The 20,484-nt window shown below is 34.1% G+C and overlaps 1 protein-coding gene across 4 annotated transcripts in view; it reads right to left on the bottom strand.

Annotated features, from left to right (window-relative positions):
* The window catches only part of LOC118179889 (membralin-like), a 146,199-nt gene that overhangs the window by 100,464 nt on the left and 25,251 nt on the right, over positions 1–20,484 (bottom strand). For 3 of the 4 annotated variants that reach the window (XM_085820109.1, XM_085820107.1, XM_085820122.1), the window contains exon 2: positions 14,562–14,800. In XM_085820109.1, the coding sequence (XP_085676235.1) occupies positions 14,562–14,762 (201 nt within the window). In that variant the 5' untranslated portion in view covers positions 14,763–14,800. Of the gene's footprint in view, positions 1–14,561; positions 14,801–17,340; positions 17,568–20,484 lie in introns of those variants that run through there. The other variant, XM_085820115.1, reaches the window with a different exon arrangement.

Genomic DNA, 20,484 nt, shown 5'->3' on the forward strand with positions numbered 1-20,484 from the left:
CTGAATTGATAGTCAAACACTTTCACGAAGTGAACCTTCACGGAGGAGCCACATTAACATTATCTGCTCTGCGACAGAAATATTGGATCGTTAATGGCCGAGAAATTGTAAGAAAAATAATTTGGAAATGTATAAAATGTTTTAAAAATCGAACAAGCACATCCAGTCAGATAATGGGCGACCTACCTGCTTCTCGCGTATTGCCGGATAGAACATTCTCGAATACAGGACTAGATTTTGCAGGCCCCTTTTTAATTAAAGCTAGGAAAGGAAGAGGAGGAATGAGATATAAATGTTACGTTTGCCTTTACATATGCTTCACCACAAAAGCCATTCACCTAGAAGTAGTCAGTGATCTAACAACTGAAGCATTCCTAGCATCTCTTAAAAGATTTGTGTCACGCAGAGGAAAACCCAAGAAAATCTTTTCAGATAGAGGAACCAACTTTGTTGGGGCTGATCGAGAATTAAGAAGATACAAAGCTACACTTTCCTCTGAAGAAGCATTTCAAAACTACCTGAGCGGTGAAAATATTCAATGGATCTTCAATCCTCCTGCTGCCCCTCACTTTGGAGGCCTTTGGGAAGCTGGAGTGAAACAAAGGAAGATTCACTTAAAGCGGACTATTGGAACCCAGGTTCTGACATACGAAGAATTTCACACCTTAATTACACAAATCGAGGTGTGTTTGAATTCCAGGCCAATAGTTTCCATCTCATCTGACCCTGAAGATTTTAATCCTTTAACACCTGGACATTTCCTAATTGGGACTACATTAACAGCAATTCCTGAACCTGATCTTACAAATAATAAGCTAACCCCTGCTGAAAGATGGAAATTGACACAGCAAATTTTCCAGAGCTTTTGGAAACGTTGGTCTAGAGATTATCTTTCACAATTACAATAGCGTACCAAATGGTTGAGGGATAAACCAAATTTAGCCCTCAATGACTTAGTCTTGATAAAGGATGAAAATTTGCCTCCATTAAAGTGGCGACTTGGACGAGTAATTGAACTATATCCTGGTGCTGATGGAAAAGTTCGTGTTGTGAAACTAAAAACTTTATTGGGCAAAATGAAGCGTCCTATACATAAACTTTCCCGCTTACCATTGAGTGAATAAGACTCTAAAAAAAAAAAAAAAAAAAACCATTAATTGTATATTCATAATTTGTGTCTTTATTATTATTATTAATTCAATTATGTTTCAGATTCAGAGAATGGACCACAATTGTGGATTATGGTAATTTAGCAGTTTCATTATTTTGTTTTCTTTCTAGAGATTGTAAGTATGTTTTATTTGTAAAATTTTGTGCTAAATTTAATGTTGTTATTCAACTTAAATTTGTCATTATGCATTTTTATTTTATATGATATACTGTTGAACTTTGGAAAACTTGTTTAAATATAAAATTGAAGATCTTTATAATAATGTTGTAATGAACCAATGTTCATCGGGGCGGAGTATGTTCCGTCTTTTTGGTAGATAGGTGGCGCTCTTGATGCGCGCCGATGAAAAATATTCCACTTGACGCTTGAACATGAACAATGACGCATGTCATATTTATTTGATGCTTGATTATGTTTCATGGCCGCTATAGGCGGAAGTAATATAAGTTTATCGTTAATAAATGTTATTTCTATGTTCTAAGAAATCTTGAAGTTTTGCTTTGAAATTCTAATGCTCTCCCAACCTTGACTCCTGAAACGAAACGATCTTTGAATTTATGACTCATGAAGAGAGACACCATACATAATGCAAAGTTATCTAAAAAATCGCAATTTTCATGTCGAAATCAATAATACTTTATCCTCAAGAAAAAGAATCAAAAGCGGTGTCGCCCAGGGAAGTGTTTTGGGGCCAATTCTCTTTAATATCTTTACTAATGATATGCCAATCCCACTAAATTCAAAACTTGTGAAATATGCAGATGACACCGCTATTTTTACAAAATCTTTAAAACCACAGTTTGCAGTAGACAAATTAGAAGAAGCAGTTAACATCATCGCACATTACCTCAAATCTTGGAAACTTAAAGTCAATCCGGCTAAATGTCAAATTCTGCTCTTTAGAAGGTATAGAAAATTTACCCCAGTAAACGTAAATGTAAAGATAGAAGATCAGCCACTCCCCGTCGTCAATAGTACTAAATACCTGGGTGTCATTTTCGATTCACAACTCTTCTTCAAGGAACAGACTGCATATGCCTTATGGAAAGCTACAGCCGCAAAAATGGCTCTGTACCCTCTCATCAAAAGAGACTCAAAATTAAACATTCAATTAAAGAAAAGAGTTTACATGATGCTGATTAGACCGACACTACTTTATGCAATTCCCATATGGGCTACAGTGTTCAAAACGTACAGGCACAAGTTACAAGTCTTTCAAAACAAGATTCTAAGAGAAATAGTTAATTCTCCTTGGTTCGTTAGAAATTTGCAAATACACAAAGAATTAAAAATCAGACCAATTGCTGACCAAATTATTTCAACCTGCCACAACTTTTACAGTAAAATTGAACAGTCTCAATATGATCATATTAAGGAACTAATCAATTATGATCCAACACTTGAAAATGCTGCTAAACGTCCTAGGAGCATTTTTCATAATCCAAGGTGGTGAAACTTGTAAATAGCTGTACATACTGCAAATATTTCCCCACTAGAGACTTTTGTGTTTTTTTTTTTTTTCCAACTTATTTAGGACTTAAAAAAGTTCAGTGGATTATTACTTTATATCATTATTTTCAAGAATTTTATATTTTATTAGTGTTCCTATAAAAAGACTTTGTTAGGGACACAAACTGAATTAATTATGTGTGTTTCACCATCCCGCCTTCTAAACTGTGACGTATGCTGAAATATTGTCTTTTAAAATTACAAGTGTTTCTTAAAAAGTGTGTTTATTCCAGAACTTTGTACAGTATGAACTGTTTGTGAATACTGTTAATTTATATGACTTTAACATTTCTCGTACGAGAACTGTTGAAATTCACCAGAAATATGTTACTGTTGACTTATTCCTCATTTGAGCCACTCCCACCAGTATAATTACGATCCATTTCATTCTCAACATGTTTCAAATTAAATTACTTAATGTTTATTTTTTCAAATGCTTTATTAAGCATACTTTTCAGCTAGTTATATCTTTTGTCCCAGCTCGAGCAGCTCCCAGATGCTTTTTCACTCTACATACCTTTGTATTTGCTTCAGCTTCGCCTAGTAGGCGCGGCGTTACACGCCCATTTTTTCAATTATATATACCAACGCCTAAGGGCATTTTTTTTTCAAAAGCGGTGGTTAAAGCAGCAGAGGCTGCTAATTGCCTCCTAACCATTCAAAAGACAAGACAAGACTCTCAACATCAGTTCCAGCCCCCGCGCCATGAAGGAAGGACGTCTCTTCAGCGAGCTGCCATATAATTGCTTATTATTCATCTTCTACAACTGCAATCCAAGATCTTCAAGCAAAGTTATCAATCTGTTTACTTAAGAACCACATCTCCCGCAGATTCTAAATCTGCCTAAGAATATTTTCATCGCGTTCCCATTAATTATTTGCACTCTCCTACACAAGCCACATGCCAATGAGCCTATTAATCGTAAACTCTTTCCTATCCGCTTTTTGCTTTAGTGTTTGTATTGTGTATAAAAAATTATAAAAACCAAAAAAAGTATAAAATATAAAATACAAAAAAATTATAAAAACCTAAAAACTTATAAAAAAATTATGATACTTAAGTTTTTATTTTCTCATCTCTATCCCTAAACTTTCTCGAGCCTGTGGCTCCCTCTATTGAGCATCAAGCAAATCACTTATGCGAAATGTTTCCTATTTCTGCTCACTTTTAGTAATTCTGATGTGGAGGTACATGGTTTTGAACCATAGGCACTCCGAAAATTGCCAATCATTGGCTCAAGCAAACTCGAAAAGTTCCCAACAAGGGGTGGCCGCGTTTGATCGATAACCCGGTGTAATATTATTATACGATGGCATGACGTAAAGTATTTTTACAAAGAAAAGAGGAAGACAGAGAGCATGTCTTCCATTTACCCCCCCCCCACACACACACACATTTGTCGGTCACGATTCCTCAACGGTTCTGCATCGATCTCAGAAACAGCCCAGGTGACGTTCAAAAAAGCGGAATTCCGCGAAAAACTTTCATGCCTGATTTTAATAATAGATACATAGGAAGCACTTCCGCAGAGAACCTGGTAAATGTAAACATCGCCAACTTTGACGATAATAGTTCAAACCTGGTAACCCAGCGGATTTATCCTATTCGCTTGTCTTGCCTTCATTTTGTTCAATTATCACTGTCGTTGTTCGCATTTGTAGATTTATATTGTTCTTCTCTTATTTATTATTATTTTTTCTGAATTTTTAACAACGAATAGATAGAAATATTTTCGTACATAGATGCCGGTTCTCGGTTCGGGATGAAAGGAGGTGCGAATGCTAATTTGTAACACGGCTGTTCACGTTGTGTTCTTAATTATTAACAGCTCTAAGAACCATGAGGTTTCCAACCTCTAAAATAATTTGCGTCCGTAGGCTGCAAAAATGTACATGTGCATTTTAAATAACTAAGTAATGCTTTTATTTTTATTATTGGTATTGTCATCTAAAATTATGAGAATAAATCAATTTTTATGGCGTAAAATTTTAACAAGATAATATATTGTTAATGCTTTTCTAACAATAACTTTTCAGAGAATGGCAGGTGTGACATAATTAGATGATTAAATTGAAATAAAAAATATTATTGATTATCTAAGATGACAGAATAGTTTGATGCATCACCATGGTCATCAAAATTAGCAAACCACTGCTGGTGTAAGGAATATATTGTTTTCTATGTTAACTGGAATTTAAGACAATTTTTTTTCATTTAACCAGGTAATTTCAGTACATTAATATTAATTTATATTTTTTAAATGAATTTTTATTTCCGTTATAAATGTTTATATATTGTCTTATGCTTAATATATTCTTTTCTGTGCTAACTTGATCGTATATCACGCTAAACCGGTTAGTTTTACATCAACATGCTTATTATCTGTAAATTTTTACTACCATATGCTTAATACATACCTGCCAACCTCTAAAGATAAAAATTCAGAACACGAAGAATTAATATCATGCTTTGATATTAAAAAAATAACAATTTATACAAATAGAAAAAAGAAAATTATACTTACATTAGTAAATCTCAATTAAGTAGTAACTAAAAAATTTATTAGGAAACATAAAACAAGAACTTAATGTTACACAAAAAAATTATTGCAATGAATTTAGAGTGCATTTCTTGGCTTCAGCCAAAAATTCTTTGGAAAATTTCCTGTCATAACAATTAGTTTCCTCATAACATTTAGCAATTAAAATGTTTTCTAGAGTTTTTGGTGAAATTGAAGAACGAAACATTGTTTTTCTTCACAACACTGAAGACTCTCTCGCACTCAGCATTACTGCGTGGAATTACGAGAAAAGCACATAAAACTCTTGCTAGTCTATCACATTTTGGTGTTCCATCAGCTCTTTTATTCTTTTCAAGGTACCAACGAGGACATCAAGTCTATCTTCTCCAGAATTGGCAAAGTCTTCAAACTGTGCAGCAGAAACTTGGTTCTGTAGTTCATCTAAAGCATCATTATGGCACCAAATGAAATGCAGTTTGATATTGGGATGTTAAGTTGTTTCAACTCATTAATTACCACGGAGGCAATATTTTCCCCCGTAGCGTTTCCATTTAACAATGGAAGACGCAAAAGATGAGTTTTCATTTCATTAGAAACATCACAGAAATATGTGACAACGATGGGGTAAAGCTTCAAATCGCTGTCGTTGCTGGAGTGCAGCTATCGTTTTACTTTGTGCATCGCAAGCAATTTCGTTCACAATAGAAGATTTTTTCGTGCGAGCACAAGCATATTTCTGAGCAATCTTGGAGTCAGAAACAGAATTCGACAATCCACGCTCGCTGAGTCCGAGCTGAGTAATTCCCTTGCTGCTGAAGCGAACGCGAAAAAAATAATCTGGCGTTCACAAAGAAAATAGTCGGAGAAACAAGTTCAGCGCATTGGATTGGCTGGTTAAGCGGCGAGTTGGGAGAAACCGCAGGTTACTGGATTCGAAGTAGTCGGTAGTTGGCGGTAAAACACGATGCAATTGGCGAAAATCGCTGAATTGGCGAAAAATTCTAGAATTTCGACAAAATCACTAAAAACACTTGAAAAAGGAAAAAAATCGTAAAAAATGGATTACGATCGTAAAATTGTAAAGACAAACGCATTTTCGTAAAAATTACGAAAAATTCGTAAAAGTTGGCAGGTATGTTAATATATTGTTTTGTCTGCTAACTTGAATTTACATGCACTAAAAATCATGTTTACGGCTCGGCTCATCGTCGATGAACCGTGAGCTCGGCGAGTAAAAATGCAACGGCGCCAACGGGTTCTCTGTGGATGAAAACCCGATATAACTATAATAAATGAAATAACTTTTTATGCCATTTAACATTTATGCAGTATGTGCAATTGTGTATTTAAACATACACTCACTTCCAAAAGTTAAGCACGAACATGTAAAATGCAAAAAAATCAACAAATACTGCTTTGATTGACACAAAATTCAGCAGGAAAGTAGCATATATATTTATGCATAAAACAAAATCAATAATTATATACAAAAATGGAAACAATATTAAATTTTTGTAATTTATCAGATAATGTCATACTGGAGACTTTAACAGAATTATGTATAAAATGAAGAAAAAAAAAACAGCATAAAATGAAAAAAGGACATTAATAGGGTGTGTGACCCCCCCCCCATCTGTATACAAAGTTTACACCTTGTGACCATGCTTCCAATCAGGTGGTCAACCACCGCAGAACTAAGCAATCGCCATTCTTCTTGTAGAGCAGTTTCCAGCTCAATAAGAGTGGCTGGAGGTGGGAAGCGTGAAGATACAGCACGGCCGAGAGCATCCTAAAGATTTTCAAAGAGATTAAGGTCGGCCGAATATGCTGGCCACGCCATACGCGCAATACTTTCACTCTCCAGGTAGTCATCGACGATGTCAGCTCTACGGGGACGTGAATTATCGTCCATTAAAACAAAAGTAGGGCCAACTGCTGGAGCGTACAATCTCACAATGGGTTCTAGGACTTCATTTTGATAGTGGACAGCCGTCAAAGAACCCTGATGTGCAGGTCGGGGCGGTATCCTAATGAAATCCCTGCCCACACCATAATGCTTCCGCCTCGGAATGCGTGATGTTTTGGGAGTGACTGCGTGTTCGTTGTTCACGCCATATCCTTATACGCTTGTCATCTGACTCCAGAGCAAATCTTGACTCATCAGAAAGACGCTGTAACCATAGATGTCACACGTGTGGAGGTCGCTCTGCCATTCCGATATATCTCTATATTCCGATATATAGCAATCTTTTATTTATTTATATTTATTTTATTTTTTATATATTTATTTTATTTTATGTATTCTGATATATAACAATATATCGATCTTCCGCAGGGGTTGTAACCCTTGGGCGACCGGCTACGGGTCTTCGGACAACTGTCTGTGTGGTTTGGAATTGTTTCCATATACATGAAATTACAGAATGATGAACGCCGAAGAAAAGAGCAACATCTATAATCAACTGTCCTGCTTCAATGTGCCCAACAGCACGCCAGCGCTCAGAATCTTCCATTCGTCTTCTGGAAGTCATAGAAACACATATGTCTTGAAAATAAATTGTACAAAAGTTTTAAACACATTCTTATCAGCACTCACAATCAACTTCTGTAACTCTTCATAAAGCTGGCTTCTTATAAGACTGCCTGTTTTGCATACTTCTTGACATGAAAGCGCAACTGGCTGTTACCTAACATATTTGCATACTTCCATCTACCTCTGTAGCGAATTGCATCCTCTTAAATTCTGATTGGCTTCCAGAAACTAGCATTTTCCTCTCCGTGCTTAACTTTTGGAAGTGAGTGTATTTATTTAAATTGAAAAATTTTGTAAGTGGTAAATTTGTTTAATTATTAATTATCTGCAGTTACGAATTTTACTCGAAACACTAGCTTCATTTGCAACAATTTTAATTTTATTTAACTGTACTATTCAGAGATATTATCATATAGATAGTTAATGCTTCCAAGTTGCGCAGTTAGAAGAAATAAGTTTCCTAACAAAATTGTTATAATAGTTTAGATAATATTTTCTTAACAAAATTATTTATTCAATACATGATATTAATTAGGGAACAGTTATTTTAGTTCTTATTTGAAGATTTTTTTTTTCTTTTACATTGAAGAATCTACTGCAAACAAGTTAATCTGTGCCGCTTCTGTCAATTAAAAAGACCGAGTCAATATGTAATTTGACTTATTACTTATGAAAAAGTTTAAATGTGAGCTAGTATATCTAAAGTGTTATAGAAGTTTTCACAAAATTTTAATCCATAAACCAATCAATTCAGAGTTAAAAAGTAATTTTATACTTTAATAATTAAATTATAATTTCAATGACGTAAAAGTACATTAATAAAAAATAATAGAAGGCAATCATTTTGTTTGCAAGATATCATTATTGTTTCCAGCTATATATATCCACATATTCGAATGCTATTTATCAGGGGAAGAATACATTTCTCTGTCTTAAAAATAAATTAAATACAAGGAATCCTCTTATGGTGACCATTTCCCTTAGAAGACCATCTTATAAAAGTGAACGACATTTCTGAGAACGGCAACTATTTGCTTAAAAGATCAAAATTGTCTGCAATAAAAGATTGTCGTTTTAAAAAAGAATCATATTATTTAATGCATTCAAATTTCACAAAGAAAAGTTGAATAATACAGATAAAATAATTCAATTTTATGTTGAAATCAATGAATTCCAATAAGTCGTTTAAATGAAGAGAGAAAAATTGTAAATCCCTCAGGGTATTGACTGGAACATAAAAACCGCAAAATCGCATTCTGTAGTTTAATAGTCGTTAACTCTTTTTACAGATAAAGCATTGCCTGAAATCCATTTTTATTTACATTCAAATTATTGTTTTAAATTTAATTACTTATATTGAGATTAAAAACTGTGAAATGAATCTATCACGCGATAAGTTTCAAATACTGTTTTCACTATTCTTCTTATGATATAATGAATTTGCTCTTCTGTGTAATATCATTAAAAGGCTAAATTTATATATAAGTCTATTTGTACCTTATAGTGTCTTACGTTTTGGTGGCTAATAAATTCGCGTTTTCGGTTACATTAAATCAGCGAGTCTCCCTCCAAGGCAAGGCATTCTGTTTCTTAAATAGCTTTTAGTTATTTCTAAAGGAAAACTGCAAAAAACATTGGGTACATCATTATGCAATTATTTCATTATGCATCATACTTTCTAAATGAAATAATTACAATCTTTTCGAGAATTATGATTAAGATTAATAATTTAAGTACTCTGGTTTTAGATGTATTATAATTGTATTATGTGAAATATTTTAAAACATACATGAAAGAGATTTCTGAAATTTTAAAATAGTACAGAAAACGTATTAGCTAGAAATTCAAAATTCCAAAGAATCTGAAATTATCGAATTATTTTTCATGTTAAGTAGGCTTTTAAATGGGATTTTGTTTAATTACTAAATCGAAAACACTATATAATGTATTTAAATAAAAGCAAAACAAGTCGAGAACATTCCATCAATTAATAATGCAAAAGAAATTACGAAAAAAAATAAATATTTGTTTTTCAAACACATTATGTAGTTCGGAAAGTGCAGGAGATGCTTCCTTAAAAATTAAAAATTAACGATTTATTTATGTAAAACATGTAACTTCAGTTTTCCCCACATTTTACTTTTGTATCACTCAACAAAACAGAGTTTCAAGCTTCACACGTCGTGAATTTCATTATGAATGATTTTACGCTCATGAATAAAATTGCTGAACACTAGTTATTTTCATCGGGGTTGAAATTACGAGGATCTGAATGGCTGAGGCATGGGTTTTTCTCAGTTTTCTCCATGTATAACGTGAATACGATCCAGTTACTATTAGAGAATCCTCCACGAAGGCATCCTATTCCTTAGGCAGTTAACCCTGAGAAAATGCCTTTACCGTAATCATCTAGAATAACCTAAACTTTTACACTCATATTTTTGTCAAGAATTGATTCTATATTTTTAAAGACCTTCGTCAAAAATTTTATTCCATTATAGCTGATGAAGGTATTTCTCCCGCCTTCTTGGTGTGGTGGTCTGCACGCTGGGCGCATATTCCAGAGGTCCGCGGTTCGATTCCGTCGAAGGCGTTGCTAATTTTTACTTCTCTTGCTTCCAAAAAAAAATCCTAATGTCTCTAGAGTGGTGCCCGAACAAAAAGGGTGGGGGTGATGATTCTCCACACTCAGGATTTCGCTGGGTGTCCCCTAAAGACTCCAGTCGCCCTTTAAAAGATGGAGTATATAAGTTATTTCTCCCGCCTTATTAGCGTGTCATCTTGGTGTGGTGATCTCCACGCTGGACACATATTCTAGAGGTTCATGGGTCGGTTCCCGGCGAAGGCGTTACTCATTTTTCACTTCTCTTGCTTCCAAAAAAATCCTAATGTCTCTACAAAGTCACTTCAAATAATGTGGAAACTTTATCATTGTGTACAAGATTGTCGAAAGTCAAAACAATATCATAGAATAGTTCTTAGAATTTCTTTATCCTAGGTAAGATTGCAGGAGAATTTATTTCATCCTTTATAATTTCAATAATTTCAAAATTCGGGTTAGATGCTAGCAACATTAGAGATCAAAGTTATGATGGAGCAGGTAACATGCCATCAAAAAAGTTAGAGTTCAATATTTGGATTAAAGCTTTCGCTCCAAAAGCAATCCATGTGCATCGCACTTCTCATTGCCTGAATTTCATAATCATACACTCATGCAAAGAAATTCACAATATGCTGAACCAATTGAATTTTTTTTTAAACAGTCTTGATATTCTTAGTCAAACTGTCAATCAGAATGCATCATGATTTACGTCGACAAAAAATATTATTAGACCTTTGCCGGACAAGATGAGCCATGCGGCATAGGGCGCACTAGCATTTTTATCAAAGCTTTTTCGATATCATTGAAGCTCTAAAACACATTGTGTACTCCATAAGCAATGAAGTACGAAATGTAAACAAGACGCTATGGTTCTGCTGAATTCAATCATTTAATCTGCTTTCATTGTAACATTCTTAACACATTATGTATCTCACTTAGAAGAGCTTTTGATATCATGGAAGCCCATACAATGGTTCGGGAAATAACTGAGTTTTATATTTCTGAGCGTGACTCTCCCCCCCACTGGCGTGATCTTAGCCGACTTCGGCTTGGCCACTACTAAGACCAGAAGCAGTGGTCACTTTATTATGGAGGAACCTAATAGGTAGGCCATCTTTGCCGCCTATGAAGGGACGGAGTGTTACAACCATGCCTTCTCCGGGATTTGAATTCGGGCCTTTTGTTATCGCAGTCGGTTCTTCTAACCACTTTACTGTCCGGGCGGCGGCGTGAAAATGTAGAAAAGAGTTTTGAGAATATTTTTGACCATGCTGTGGAAATGTGTGAAAGATTACATGTAGAGCTTAAAATACCACGCATCATTCGAAAGCAAGTCTATCGAAATAATGCTTATTTTGATTCTGTGTTTAATTACTACAAGACTATATTTTAACAATCCTTTAACTTGACCAGCTTTCAAAATCTTAATTTTCAAATTTGGAAAAAAGACTGAATTGTCCTTGTTTTGCATACTACCATCAGTTTGCATTGAACATGTAAATGAAATTGCTGTCAGTGAGTTGAAGTTGACATATAAAGATGTTTATCCTATCCGCAACACTTCTAAAAGAAAAGAGATGAAATGTTGGCAATGGCATTTTATGTCTATTCCCAAAGCAAAGCTCCCAGACACACCAGCTTTGGCTATAAAAGCTTCGAATAAAAACTTTTTCCCAAATATTTATGTGCTTTTGCCCAGAGCAGCTACACTGTCGATAACATCTTGCGAATGTGAACGTTCCGTAAATACTTTGAAAAGGTTACAAAATTATAATCGAGATACTATGACTGAAGAGCGCAGTTCTTTGGCATTAACGCATGAAGTTTAAAGTGGTTAAGGTGAAAAACCAAAATACTGAGTTATGCATTTAATACGTTTGTAAGGTAATAATGATAAATACAATAAGTAAATACATTACATCCATAATTACATTACATAATTTTATTATTAATAAAATTTGTAATATAATTATGATTTATGTTAACTGTCATTAACATAATATATTTGTCACGTAATAATTACACATATACTTGAAGTTACTGTAATAGGTAGAAGAACAGTATAGCCATAGGAGTCATAGTGGGCACACACCCCCCCCCCCATATGAGCTGGTTATGCCCATGTAAAGTATTTTATATCAACTGGCACATGGTAAGAAAGAAAAAGCGAATTATCATGCAGCTGGTATTTGGATAAAATAATACTAGCTGGATTAATTAAAATGATTATACAGGACTTGTCACTTATTAAACTCACTGTTTAATAAACTCAGCAACTTATTATGTTCAAATTTCCAGGAACCAAAACAAATGAATATTTATGAATCCAAAAACTGCTATTTATTAAACTTCCAACTACCAAAAGACTGATTCTCAATGCCAAAATATCCTACTTGTATCTATCAAAGTTTTTTGTAGCTCATCCATTTAACGACTGCAGTTTATCGTTCAAATATGTAGAGCTCCAATGAAACATATTTAACCAAAATTTTCATATCCCCCAGTCCCTATACCTTTGAAAAATTGTTCTCAAACTTTTTTGTCCCCACAGGACTTCAGAGGGGCAGACTTTCCTTACCTTAGGGTTTACAAAAACAGTCATTTACAGACATTATGAATGGGGAAGAGTTCCTTCTTGAATACCAGCTGGTAAGAGGTAGAAATGCAACTTTTGCACACTATCTTTTAAGGTTTCTGCATTCCAAATCTTTCCTTTGGGATAGATATTTTACGGTCACAAGAAGTTATTAGAAAGTTTTCATGAAATTTTCATATGCACTAAGAATGAGACTAAAGAAAAAGCAAGGAAAGCATTGATCATGCTATCATGAGGTGGTCTATTTGCTAGCTAGAAAAGTAATTTTAAATTGGAAAAAATCACTGGAAGAAGTGCTTAACTTGTAACACGTCAAAATGTCCCGCAAAAACTTTTAAACCCGAAAGAAAAGGATAGGTTTCTAAAAAAATTTAGTGTTCTTGGTAATTGCAACCAGAGAAAAACTACATTTAAAGAAAGAATTTCCCAAACAGCATTATGCAAAGCTAATGAAACAATGCAAATGTCTCAAGGAAAAGCAAAAAATCACTGCTTTTCTTAGAATGGTTTCAAACTATAAAGCTAAAAGATATTAGTATTCCTAGAGCCTTTTTCACTAATTTGCTAAACACAAGGAAATTTGCTAAAATTTGCTAATTTGCTAAAACACAATTGGCACATGGTAAGAAGGAAGAAGCGAATCATCGTGCAGCTGGTAATTGGATAAAAGAAGTTTTACAGGGACAGCAATGAAACATAAAATGTCTTTCAGGAGATTCTCCATTTTTGCCTGAACCTCTTCAGCTGACGTAAAATGGGTTCCCCTTAAGTAAGATTTAACTTTAGGAAATAAATAAAAAAAATCGCATGGAGCCAAATCAGGTGAATAAGGAGGATGTCCTATCACAGTAATGTTTCTACTGGTCAGAAACTGCTTGACAGATAGGGCCACGTGAGCAGGTGCACTGTCCTAGTGCAACTGCCATCCATCCTTCCACAATTGTGGCCTTTTATTTCCTAATTTTTTCACGAAGTCTTTTTAGTACTTCAACATAGTAGTGTTGATTAACAGTCTGACCACTAGAAACCCATTCAATCATGATGTACGTGCTGGGCGTCCAAAGGGGCTACCAGCAGCACATTTATCATCTTCCACACTATCCCTTTTCCCTAAAAACCACTTATGCCATTCAAACACATGTGCAAGAGAAAAAGTTTCATCTCCACAAGCCTTGCTTAACATTTGAAATGTTTCCTCTGTGACTAATTTCTTAAGTTTCACAAGAAACTTGATGAAACAAGATGTTGATTTGCTGTTCGGTTTTTCCCATTTTTCTGGCACAATGCAGTGCACATGTTCACTCAATGATACAGCACCCCCAACTGGCATGGTCGGTTAAGCCGAAACTGGCCACATGGATAGAGGGGTGTGTGGCTTGATGTCACCAAAACAGTTGTTGCCAACACACTGTTTTTAAGCTCCACACTTAAGTCTCTTTTTTTTTTTTTTTTTTTTTGTGCGTGTGTGTGTCACACCTCATACACAGGTGATTTTAATAAGTGGCAAGTATTGTGGCAAAATTTCCAATTTAATATGAGTACTTTGGAACAAACAATAATACCTAAACAATAATAATATAACACATATCACAGTCAGTTCTAAATAATAATAATAATATCACACATACCATAGTCAAAAATATCATTTCGATGATCTTCATCTCAGTCTGGGAAAATATTCGGCCATAAAACAATGCAAATCGGATGAATAGTTCATGGAATAAATTATCCCTCATATAGATTATAGGATTTTGTTGATTGTTATTGCTGAGATTATTTCTAAAAGGGCGGTTCACAAAGTGCACATGTATTACGTTTCGACGGGGCATGGCCGATTCTGACTGGTTGGCAATACTTCTATGAAAACCTAAAACAAATCAATGAGTAAATACAATTAAAAGTATTCATTCTTATATATGAAAAAAAAATTAAATGGATAATTTGATAAAAAAATGCATAAAAATGTTCCTACCAGAAAAATAAATGTTAGTGTATTTTGCTTTTTACGAATTATGTTTCTCAAAAAATAAAATGAAATGACTAGATGAAAATTATTGGCAAGAAAACTATTATAAATAATATGGGATTCCTATTAAAATTTAACTTTTAATTCCCCTTGTAACAACAAACATAATACAATCATTTTTTGTTTCTGCATCAAATTAAATATGGTAACTGAAAAATTTTATGTTTTTCTACAAGACACTATTTAGTATTTAACAATGTTATAAAAATGGTACTTAGATGTAAAAGTGGGTTTGGTTTATTTAATTATGGCAAAGCACACTAGGGCTATCTGCCTAAGGGGAGGGATGCCTTCGTGGAGGACTTTTTAAGAAAAACTGGCTCGTATACACCAGGGGGGGCCCAAGAGCGATGCGCAGTGCAGGGAGAAAGTTATGCCACATACGCATGACGTCATGTGGGTGACAGCGTTAGTTCTTGGCGTTTGTTTACTTTCGTTGCATCAACAGTTTGATTTGATTTGTGTTGTTAATTTGCTATTATACCTAGGCGGAAGTGGCAAATTGTGCTATAGCGTTGTGTCAGAATTATATACGTTAATACGTTTTTTGGCAGAAAACACTCTTTACAACCAGATAAAATAACTATTTTTTTAATGAATTTATGTAGTTTTCATACATAACTGTGATGTAATTTTACATTTATTTTTCATTTTACTGCTATTATACATTTAAATTGAAAAATTTCTCATTTTAAATCATTTTTTATCATAATCTTCATTTTGTGTATGAGACTTACATCGCAGTGAGATATTTAAACTCGGTGTCATGTTTACCAATACTGAGTACCTGAATGATTAGTTAATACATTCGCGTATCCAACTTCATTCACATGTTTTGGTTACTTTCTTTACATCCCAAACGTAATTCTATGTATTGAAGCAGCGTCTGGGTTAAGCTTTGCGAACTAAGTAAACTGATACATGCCTCACCATGAGGAAAGAACAATTTCTCGACCACACTATGATGCAAACATCGAATGAGTGAGAGACATATTTCCTTCAGTGTTATTTAACTGATGCATACAGGTATGTGTGATGTAATTTAATTGATATAACTTACACATGCTTGAACCTGAAGGAAAACAAATCTGTGTATAATGCTAGAATAAAAATAGCGAAAGAGTAAGTAAGATATTCTGTTCAGTGTCATTTAACTGCTGCATATGTTTTAATTTTGATTCCATATAACTTGTTTTTAATTATAAGAGAAAGAAAAATAATTCAATATTGAACACATATTTCGAGTATAACAAAAGTATTTTAAGAAACAACCTGATAAAAATACATTAGTAATTAAAAATATTTAATTTGTGTACAGGCTGAATTGAAATTAAGATGTGGTGGTGTATTTAATTATAGCAAAGCACACTAGGGCTATCTGCGTAATAGGTGTGATGCCTTCGTGGAGGACTTTCTCAGGGAAACTGGCTCGTATACACGTTACGCATGAGGAAAACCACGAAAACACCCATGCAGCCAGCGAGTTTGCGGGATTCGGACCGAACTACCAGTGTTCAGCGACTTTACCGCTCGGCCGCTGGTGGGCCGAAACTAAGATGTAGGGCAAGTTTATTATTATTATTATTGTGCATATATGTGTAAGAAAATGTATTTTAATTGTTCCATTTTTAATGTATGGAAGGAAGAATAGGATGCCAATATCGAAGATTATTTACTATAGCAAATAATCACGTCAGGATAAATGTTATATAGAAAACTTGGGAGTGTAAGGGATTATAAGAGTACTTTTAGATTATACTGAAAATATACGCACTTCTGCTAAAATCTGAAGTGAATCAGTATGAAGTGACTTTTCACTTTAAAAAGAATGTGATAAGTAGACTATTTAAAAGTATAATGACGGATATTAAGAAATTTGTAGAATTTTATGGTATTTAAATATGAATTTGTTAAGTCAAATCTTTTTATATATATTTTTGCTTGAGACATGCAATTTAAACTGAAAATCACGATCATATATTTCTCATGGAATGTCAAAGTTCATTTGTATTAAAAAACGTGAATGAGCAATGAAAATAAATAGAATAATACTTTTTGATTATGTTTTTACCATGGTCTTAGTCTGTTTAACAAGATTTATTTAGTGCAAACAATACTACGAAAAAATATTGAAAAATACCTTGTTTTACAATATTTATTTCCCTTAATTAACTTAAATATCGTTTTTCATTTTCTAATGCTTTCCTTTACGAAAAGAATTTAATGTTTACAATTATTTTCAGCATTCGTACGAATTCTGTGCATAAAATAAACATTTTCTTTAACAAAATACTTAATCGGAAAGTATATACCCGGTATTTCCGGTGTATCTACCACATATAAAATGATCATTTTGCTTTAGTTTACATTTTTTCCATTACCAAAATCATGTAGCAGAAGCGTCGGCTGATGCGTCTTGTCTCCCGGGTGACGTCACTACCAGCAACCAATGGCACGCTTTTTCCGTTCCTGGCCTAACCTTAGTATATTAAAGAACCTTGGTATACACGTTACACATGGGGAAAACCACGAAATCGCCCATGCAGCCAGCCCGTTCACGGAATTCGAACCTTGGACCGAACTACCAGTGTTCAGCGACTTTACCGCTCGGCTGCTGGTAGGCTGTAAAAGTGGAAAAAACCAAAATTCACCAAAAAAGCAAGCAGTAGTCAATTTTGACACTACAACACAAATTAGTTGTTGCTGCAACCATACAGTGTTGGCAGGATTTAAGAATGCCTACAAAGCTGCAGTTTACGGAACACATTTTTTTTTTTTTTTTCTGGAGTTTATAATTCAATCATGGGTCTATGAGATCTACAAAACAAACAGCACGAAACTATTAGTTTCCCACAAAAGTATAATACACATACAAATTTATAACAGATTAAATGCATGCAGGTCTGATGACAGGTTGATAAAATTCATTTTATTAAAAGAAAAACTTTAGAGTTCTGGAACTTTCCACACAAATACTTGTACAGCTGTTCACAGTATCACACAGTACAATCAGTAATTGCACTTCAAACTACTAAGAACATTAATACAATGCAATGCAAAATGCATCTGAAGAGCAAAGCTAAGTCAGAGGTATCTCAGTACTATGAACACAACGCAATGCAAAACGCATCTGAACAGTGAAACTATCCCAGAGATATCTCAGTACCCTGAACTCGCACTCAACTAACAACACTTGAGAGCAGATGCTCTCTCCAGTCTTATTTAGTTTTCATCCAGTCACCAAGAAATGTCCAGTACTTCTTGAAATTACTGAAAAGCACAAGAGGGCCGGGTATGGTTACGCTTGCATATGAAATCAATTACAGTTATTCAATTACAATACCTATTAGAGTGATACATGGACTGTCCCAAAATGTCATTAAGTGTGATGACTTGTGGTGGTTTCTCGCCAAATTTGGCGACACAATTAGTCGCCAATATCATTGCGGCAAGATAGCCATTTGCTCAATGTTAAGTAGACTTGCCCTTGTATTCTTATTTTTCCAGCAGAGCATTGTCTCTCTAGATTTTCATGCTACATTATACAGAAAAATACAACAATATATTGCTGAGTACTATCAATGTTCTAATTTGTATGAAATGAAGTTTTATTCAAGTGAACCAAAGAGTGCACGGCAATGTTTGAAAGACACGAAATCAGTGGTAATGCGAGTCGGCAACTAGTTTGTAGCAAGCAGGCTGCCATCATATTCATCTATTACTAGTCTGAAGAAATGATGATGTTAAATATTGCATGGAAGAACTCAACATGGCTGATACTACTGTTACAGAGCAACTATGAGATGCAAAACCATGGGGGAAAAAAAAAAGGCTTGTGAATGCTCAATTGTAGACAGTGATGAAAGCCTAATTTCGCAAAGAAAAAAGTGTCAGCCAAGTTCTGCCACCTCAATGGATTTTCGGTGACATCTGCTGGGAAACTAAAGAAACCTCTTTCATTATGGTGTCCGACTAAAAAGTCCAGGCCTTTCCTAAATGCAATCAATGCAAACATCAAAAAAGGAACGATAATTTATTTTGACTTGAAAGAGAATTTTAAAATACAGATCTTCAGCTTTTCAAAGTGAACCATGAATTTAATTATATGGATTCCCATTCCCAGAGTTCATAAAGAAGCCATTGCCGAAAATTTTCTACCGAAGAAAAATTTATTGTATCAATTTACAGCTAAAATTAGCCCATCATTCTTCATTAACACATAAGTATCACAAAAATTTATTTTACTTAATTTTCAGATGAAATGAAAGTACAGATCTGTGGTTCCTAAAGGGTCAGTATGGGCCCCCTGGGGATTGATGAAGTTTTAATGAATGCCGAATGCACTGATGACGAATGAGAGTCAACAGCCAAATATGCAGAAGCTATTGATCAGCGTAATTAAATTCCCATTGATTAGAAAAAATTTATTAACCCTTTTGCAGTTAAAAATGTTTAGTTTTTAAAGTGAGCAGAGATTTTGAAGCACAGCTCACATTCCACTCTGCCAACAAACCAATAGCTCGCATTACAAATTTCTGTCTAAATGATAATGAATGAGTCCCACTCACAAATTACTTTTCTGCTCCAATGTGTGCAGACAAAGTGGGCTTGTTCTTCAAAATAACTCGACGATTTTCAGTGTCACAAATGACATGAACTTGAAAATTACTTGATTTTCCATAGTATACTTTGGAAGAACTACTAGATAATTTCCTGCATCAAAGAAAAAACTAAAGCTTATTTTTACTTCATTGTACGATGTAAAAAGGAAGTATTGTAATTGCAAAAAGTTTCAGGCAGCATATTTCAACGAAAATATCCATTTTGACCGCTATCGAACGCAATTTAACGATGTTTTTGCGTGATATCTGCACGTAAGGACAGAATAAAATACTCTCTTCAAAAAAATTATAAAACTGCTTTAAAATTAATTCTGAAGAGAATTTTTCATGGCTTATGTACGAACGTATGTACGTACGTACGTATCTCGCATAACTCAAAAACGAGTAGCCTCAGAACGTTGAAATTTTGTATATAGGACTACTATAATATGTAGATGTGCACCTCGTATTTTGGTTGCAATCGGCCGCACCAAACGTATATAAATATTTTTATATATATATCCACTCTGTTACCCGGCTCAGTGACCTCAGTTTCTTTACTCTTATATGTTGATAAATTGTACATTTTTTGCTTTAAAAATGATTGAATTATGTTGTTTTTATCTTCCGGTTAAAGTTTTTATGCCTTTAGTAAATCTGTATGCAATATTTTTAGAATTATCAACAATTTTGAAGTTGTTTAAGTGACGCTAAGCCTTTTTTTTTATGGCGGCCATTGATTGTTTACATTTGAAACAGCAGACTAGTGGATTTGTTTCCAATCTAGAGAAACTTAGCTTCCCAACAACAAAGATAAGGCCTTCATTTATTATTGCCAATTAAATCATGCTTAATCCTTTCTGGAAATTTTTCGAGGAAATAAGTGTTTAAGATTTACTGCGTAATTTTTAATATAGATATTTT

This window comes from Stegodyphus dumicola, chromosome 1 (assembly GCF_044657685.1).
Source record: "Stegodyphus dumicola isolate Sdum_Otavi_A_Nest chromosome 1, ASM4465768v1".
Taxonomy (NCBI): Eukaryota; Metazoa; Arthropoda; class Arachnida; order Araneae; family Eresidae; genus Stegodyphus; species Stegodyphus dumicola.